Raw genomic sequence first — 7,490 nt, 5'->3', positions numbered from 1 at the left:
GTCTGAGCTGTTCACTTTCCTTCCAAGGGGGGATCCCTTCTGAGACAGCTCATGTAAACAGTTTACCTGGCCAGCTGTCTCTGCACTGTGTATTGTTTGAGAGTTAATCTAAGGTCAAATTACTTGTGATCTTACTGTGATTAAACCTCCTGGCCTCACAGAGTGCAGAAACAGCCACACAGGGACACTGTTTACATGAGCTGTCTCAGAAGGGATCCACCCTTGGAGGGGGAGTGAACAGCTCAGACACAATTTTCTGTGTCTTCGACAGAAAGCAGCAGGTTCATAACTGGCCAAAAGAGATGGAAAAGGTAGTCATATGTATGGAAGGAATTTTTTGTCTCCAGGAAGGGGGGGATTTAACATGTATTTTACCTGAATGGAATGCCCCTTTAAATTACTTTACTAGAATATACAGAAGTTCAATAAAATAATCATATATCTTGTACATCTTTTTTTTCTATTTGTTAGATGATGTTGGAGCAATACCTTTGAAGCAGTTTCCTAAACATGTTGTCGAACTACACACAAGCAGTGGATTCACTGAAGAGTTTGAGGTATACCTTACAAACAATGGTGTTAGACTTTTCATTGTATTTATGATTACAATAAGCATTCTTCTAATGAAATTATCAGCTAGTAGGTTACATATTAGTCATCATGTAAGAGTTTGAAACTGTCAGTGTTTCTAGATACAGTAGGTAATATGTATATTTTTGTCATCTATCAATTGCCTTTCTATCTGACATTTTGTTTACAAAACAAACACATCATTTTAAAAGATAGCTAGAGATACTGTCAAGATGCATTACTTCTATAACAGGTAGTTTTATTGGTTATGACAATAAAGGATTTGCTAGCCACTGGATCAAGTAATATAGCACATTATCTTTGAATGAATCAATGGTTGTTCATCAGGAGTTTGACTACCATCCATTTATTTAGATAAACCATACTGTATATTCCTTCATTCGTTGACGATTGCTAAAACTATGGTCTGTATAGTGTTTGCCCTCCACACATCATAGGGAGGAGATTTTAAATGGTAATCTCATTCTTTCAATAGCCTCCATAACAATGATCGGTGTGGTACTGGATTCAACAGTGCCAACTTTAACTGCATGATCTTTAGTTTATATGACCAGAATACTTTATAATACCTCCATTGCTTAGAACATATTTTGATCTATACACCTGCCTATTCACTTTTTGTTTTAATGTGGTCATGCTTTGTTTTTAATGTATGTGGGAACAAAATTCTAAAAATATTTATGAACTGTCCCCATAAATTAAACATTAACACAATCATATATCAGTTGCATTTTGTTTTGTTTTTTTGTTTGTCATTCCCTATTTTGTTCACATTGTAAAATTTATGTCATTTTTTTATTCACTCCTTCATTAGACACTGAAAGAGTTTTATCAGGTAAGAATGTTTTGTTGTCATTTATTAGAGTAGCTATGCCTGAATAGCCTATATTTCATATCACATAGCCAGTTCCAGCTCTGTCTATGAGGTTATTATGGGTTCTGTATTTACAGAACACATAATGATCCATAATAGATTCATTTTATTATGGATTGTGATGGGCCTACCTGTCATAAAATGCAGCAGAAGCCTGTGTAGACAGAACCTAATGCCAGGATGAACATAGCCTAAGTGAATGAGAGAGAATATATTTTTGTCTTCATTTGCAGGAGGTTCAGAACTGCACTGCGGATTTAGGCATAACATGTGACAGCTCAAACCATCCAGACAACAAGAATAAGAACAGATACATAAACATTGTTGCTTGTAAGTATGTAAAAAAAATAATCATCTATGTATAGAGAGATTTTTGAAGTTGGTATGTTAGAAACATGTTTAATAGGCAGGTGTAAGGATCTGATGTGCTGCTTACCTATTTGTGTCAGATACTACAGACACTGTGGGAGGTCTTGTGGGGTCAGTTTTCCTATAGGTCAGATCAGTTTTGGCAACACCAGGGGAACTATGTAATTATAGGCTGTTATCTTAATAGCATGCTTGATTACTATGTGATTTATCTATAGCTATCTATTTGTCTATCTATGAAATTACCTTTTAGTTATCACTATACTGCTGATGACTAACATCCTTGTGAAAATTCTCTGTGTGCACAGTATTTAATGTATGTTTCTGAGCGAAAAGGCTTATGTAATTTTAGTTTGTGGAAGGTATATCTGCAAAATTCAGCATTAATCAGTTCTGTGCATTATTGCTAATGCTAAGTTAATAATTGAATTTAATGATACACTTTGTTGCTTATGGTGACTCTGGTAGACTCTAATATCTTGGGAATATATGATCACCTAATCTTGGAAACCTACATGGCCGATCCTTCTTTCTCTCAACATAGAAGAAGTCATACACAATAGATGTATGTTGTCTTGTATGGATGGCCAACTATAGAATCATGGCCTAGATCACAATAATTGCTTATGTTTAAGCAATAGGCTGTCTTACTTGCTGTGCTTTGTTGTAAATTTCACTTTAGGGCTATGTTTACACATAGTATATTGGTCAGAAATTTTTTAACCAAAACCAGGAGTAGGTTGAAAACACAGAAACTGAAAATCTTTCAGTATTTGGCTACAAATACTGTCAGAAATACTGACCAAAATGCTCTGTGTGAACATAGCTTAATAGTAATAACAGTGACAACACTCATATTGCTACTAAATTGTGTTTGCTTTAAATGTCTCCCTTAAAGATGATCACAGCAGAGTTAAACTTTCACAAGTAGGAGAAAAGGATGGGAAGCCGACCGATTACATTAATGCAAATTATGTTGATGTAAGTAAACATACTGAATATTCGGTCTAGAAGACTGCCATTCTAGTGTTATCTGCCTTTATATACAAATAATAAAGTTGCATACAGGGGCATAGCTAGGATTCATGGGGCCACATAGCAAGAAACTTATGGGGGCCCCTTGAATCCTGTATGGACCTCCAACCTACCACCTCTCCTGATGCACATGCTCACAGGACCCGACATGCCGGGGATCTGGGAGAATGGAACGGCACAGGACTACGCCAGCCACCGGGTACTGTAAGTATGTGCATCCAGGGAAAGGAGGGGGCTCTTGTGGCTGGAGGTCCAATGCCAGTGTGTGCCATGAGCCGTAACAACCATAGAGGCATACCGTGCTTCATCAGGTGCTGCCCGGGCCACACGGACCCCAGAGCAGTCGCAGGGTCTGGCTCTATGGTAGCTATGCCACTGGTTGCATAATATCAAGCACACTTTCATCCAGATTATTAAAACAGACATGGATAATAGTAGGTGTCGTGCTGAGAGCTCAGTAACGTTTTATGTTGCATGCTTTCAAGGTTGTGCACAATGCCACTTTTGCTTTTTGCTACTAGTAAGTCTGTGGCATTTCTGATGTGCTAGATCTGCCCTACTCAGTTAAAAAAAAATAAAATAAATATATATATTTAAGATATATATATATATATATATATATATATATAATAAATATATATATTAAAGTGGAAGCATCTAGGAACAACAACAGTCTAACCACAAAGTGGTAGACCATGCAAACTCAGAGCAGAGCAGTTGAGTGTTAAATCTTGTGAAGCATAAAAATCACCTCTGTTGCATCACTCACTGCTAGAGATGACTGAACATTGGAAAATCTTAGGTTCTATCAAACTCAAAAGTTGTCAAACCTTCCACATTTAATTCCTGATGCCTTCCTGGTCCGTGGGGAAGCAGGAGACAGCCCAGGTACCGCCTGGAATTCTAGGATTCAGCTTATTGCCTAGGCTGAATCCTGGAATTCCAGGCGGTTCCCGGGCTGTCTCCTCCTCCTTCATGGACCGGGAAGGCATCAGGAATCAAATGCGGAAGGTTCGACAAGTTTCGTGTTCGATAGAACCTAAGATTTTCAAATGTTCGGTCATCTCTAGCAGAAACACACAAACTAAAATCACCATACACTATGCCAAGTGTTGGTTTAAAGAAGCACCCAGGTTTCTTTTTTAATTTGCCCCCCGGCTGCAGGCCAGCATGTTTACTCAGCTGTGGTGATCGGTTTCCCATAGCACAGCACCATTATAGTGCTCTGACGCCATTCAAATCCTGCTGGCGCCCACTTGACCTCATCTCTGGCTGGGACGCCTCTAAAAAGGTCAGAAGTTGGTGTCTTCAGTGCTTCCCTAAGAGAGCCATAGAGATACTTTGAAGACACTGTCTTCAAAAGCCCTGGAGAAAGAAGAGGAGTCAGAAGAAATGTGACATAGATGCCAGTGGGATCCGAACGACATTGGAGCACTGGGATGGTGCGATCATTACAGGTAAGTATACCTACCAGCATGCGGCCAGGGAGCAAATGCCTACATTAATATTTATATCAACCAGAAAAACTTTTTGAATCGTAATGTGTTGCGTAAAAGTATATGTCTTTCTTTTAGACATAATTTTAAAGCTAACATATAGAATTAGAAAAGGGCTTCACATCCTTCCAATAAATAACAAAACAGCTTAGTGCTGGGACATGTAGTTCAAGGACTGGGTACACCTGATTAAAGGTCCACAACTCATCCACAGAAGTAAAAGTAAAGCAGCACAAACTGATTTTATTCACCCATCAAGCAATATACAGAAGCATTCCAATCCACAAGAAAAAACATATTATTGTTTGATGGTTGAATAAAATCACTTTATTTCACTTTCTTTGGATTGCCCTGTTCTGTGGATGAGTTCCAAAGACTTAGGTGTCATAAATACCTAGCCTTAATCTAAGTAAAAAATTAAATTACTTTGTAAACATATCTTTAAATAAAATAAATTCTACTCAAATTCCCAGATATAGACATGTAATGATGCAATTGATGCTAACCTACAAGTTATTTCTCCTAAGGGTTACAAGAAACCAAAAGCCTACATTGCTGCCCAAGGACCACTTAAATCAACTGCAGAAGATTTCTGGAGAATGATATGGGAACACAGTGTAGAAGTTATAGTCATGATTACTAACCTGGTTGAGAAGGGAAGAGTAAGTATACTAACATGTCAAACGGAATTTTAATAGAATTTATAGAATGTATGGATTCAAAGCTGATCAAAGAGTCCAATAGATTGGGCTCACTAAACTTCTATTCTTAGTTTTCCATGTTTTTTACCATATGCTTGAGTGTGCCACTTTGGGTTAACTTAACTTGATTTAGTGGGACAACTTATTTATGTCCTGCTCCCAGCATAGGACATAACTAACTGATCAAAGGGTCTGACTAATGGGAAACCCCCTATCTTGAGAATAGTCTCCCTGAGAACAGAGTGGTGGCCATGCATGCACACCACAGCTCCATTCATTCTCTCTGGGAGCCACTGGCGATAGCTATGTACAACGCTCAGCTATCTCAGACTTCTCCCATGGAGAATTAAAGAAGTACCACTTCATTTAGTAGGGAGAATTCAGGTCCCCATCCTTAGGAGTGTAGGAGTCCAGTACAGTTAACTATGTTTTTATTGTCATTTAGGCTGTAGAATCCCAATATTCCCTGGTCAAGGAATGAGAAGGCACTTTTGACATAAGCTTCACCCATAAAGGTTTATATACTAACATCACATTAAAGGGGTTATCCAGTGCTGCAAAAACATGGGCACTTTCTTTCAGAGACAACACGACTCTTGTCTCCAGTTCAGGTGCGGTTTGCAATTAAGCTCTATTCACTGCAATGGAGCTGAGCAGCAAAACCCCACCCAAGCTGAAGACAAGAGTGGGGCTGTCTCTGGAAGAAAGTGGCCATGTTTTTGTAGCGCTGGATAACCCCTTTAAAGATGTAGGAGAAGAGATCTGATTTTCTATACATATTTGAATTAAAAACTAAAAATGTTTAAAATTTTGTTCTGGATGAACTTCTAGTAATGTTATTTGTTTGGTGATTTGTAGAGAAAGTGTGACCAGTATTGGCCAACCGACAGCAGTGAAGAATATGGTACATATTTGGTTACCCATAAAAGCACTTGCGTACTGGCATATTATACTGTGAGAACATTCACACTGCGGAACACCAAGATCAAGAAGGTTTGTAGTAGAACTACAATTTTAGTTTTGTGACTTTACATTATTTTTTATTATGCATTGTGGATTTTTACTGACCCATCACGACTGTTAATGGATCCCTATAGCGCATGGAGTGCTGAGGAAAAGGAAATTTTCTTACCTTCATCCTCTGCGCCGTTTCCGTGCAATTAGTAGTTTATTCTTTATGTCAGTTAGGCGTTTTGGTGCACTGGGGCGGGGCTGTCGCTCTGCAGATATTGTTTAGAAGGGACATATTTGCATATGGATTAAACTCTTAATATTGTCAAAATGGCAATGAGGATAAGGGTTAAAAAACCTTACCTACATCCTCAGCATCCTGTGCGCTATAGAAAGATATCAGAACATTAGATACTTTTAACCTGCTTAAGGGTTTAAATAAAAAATATTGTTAAATAAGCTCTTTAAGCACTAATATAGGGTGTCATTTATTGTCAATCCCTTAGAATCAGAGAAAACAAATCATAATATCCATAGTAATAGAAGTGGACTCCTATAGCTTTTAACACATTAATGTGCCATAGGTAAAGGTTTGGAATTTAGTTTCTTAGTATTATATAATATATAAGTTTTGTGGGAGTATTCAGTTAAATAACATTCCTAACTAATAATATATTTTTTTCCTCTTCGCCTTTGAAGAGCCATAAGGCTAGGTTCACAGTACGTTGCAACCGTGTGCATTCATTTTTCTATTGACTTACATTATAAAAAAAACGGATCAAAATGGATCAGTTTTTTTTTTTGTATGGACACAAAACGTGGTCGACCTCATTTTTCTGTCCGTAAAAAAAAAACGGATTCGTTAAACGGATTGCAAAAATGTAGTGTGAACCCAGCCTAACTCATATTTTTGGCTGCCATTGTAAGTAACCTACACTGCATGAGTGAGATGCAGAGGTGCTTATTGGAGCCCTGAGAGTGCAGGCAACCAATTTAAGGCTGCAGTTTGCTAATGTGTGTGACATTAAGGCAGTTATATTTGACTTACGGTGAGTGTCAGCTGCTAACAGTCAGCGGCATCCACCTTGTTTGAAGCGAGCGCTGCTTCTGAACCTGCCCCATATACTCTGTGCATCTCCAATATTTTAACATCCAGGAGCGTAGCCCAGAGATGCCCCCGCAGCCAATAATTAGCCTGTGTAAAAGGGGCAATGATCAGCCAATGACCGGGCAAACACTCGATTGTCGTCAGATCACATGTTTTGAATTTGCCCAAAACTATATCTTTATCAGCAGCACATCATCCTGTGTAACCAGGGGTTTGTGCAGCCGAGAAAGATAAAAATAAACTGACAGCACAGAAATATACATATCTGTGCTGTCAGTTTCCAGATCACAAGCAGCAGTGGATACATACCAGCCACTCTGCTTGTCATCCAGCATCTGTCTCTTCAGTGCTCGCGCCGGCTGTAT

General features: G+C 38.5%; 1 protein-coding gene across 1 annotated transcript in view; it reads left to right on the top strand.

The window, feature by feature from the left end:
• Window positions 1-471: 471 nt before the first annotated feature.
• LOC138778797 (receptor-type tyrosine-protein phosphatase zeta-like) overlaps window positions 472-7,490 on the top strand; it is a gene marked incomplete at its 5' end in the record, with an annotated part of 38,605 nt that continues 31,586 nt past the window's right edge. The window contains 6 exons of the mRNA XM_069956533.1: window positions 472-557; window positions 1,406-1,426; window positions 1,699-1,795; window positions 2,733-2,815; window positions 4,893-5,027; window positions 5,925-6,059. Coding sequence (XP_069812634.1) covers window positions 472-557; window positions 1,406-1,426; window positions 1,699-1,795; window positions 2,733-2,815; window positions 4,893-5,027; window positions 5,925-6,059 — 557 coding nt within the window. The remainder of the gene's footprint in view (window positions 558-1,405; window positions 1,427-1,698; window positions 1,796-2,732; window positions 2,816-4,892; window positions 5,028-5,924; window positions 6,060-7,490) is intronic.

This window comes from Dendropsophus ebraccatus, unplaced genomic scaffold, assembly GCF_027789765.1.
Source record: "Dendropsophus ebraccatus isolate aDenEbr1 unplaced genomic scaffold, aDenEbr1.pat pat_scaffold_687_ctg1, whole genome shotgun sequence".
NCBI classification, from domain to species: domain Eukaryota; kingdom Metazoa; phylum Chordata; class Amphibia; order Anura; family Hylidae; genus Dendropsophus; species Dendropsophus ebraccatus.
This window is presented reverse-complemented; position numbering and strand designations above follow the sequence as displayed.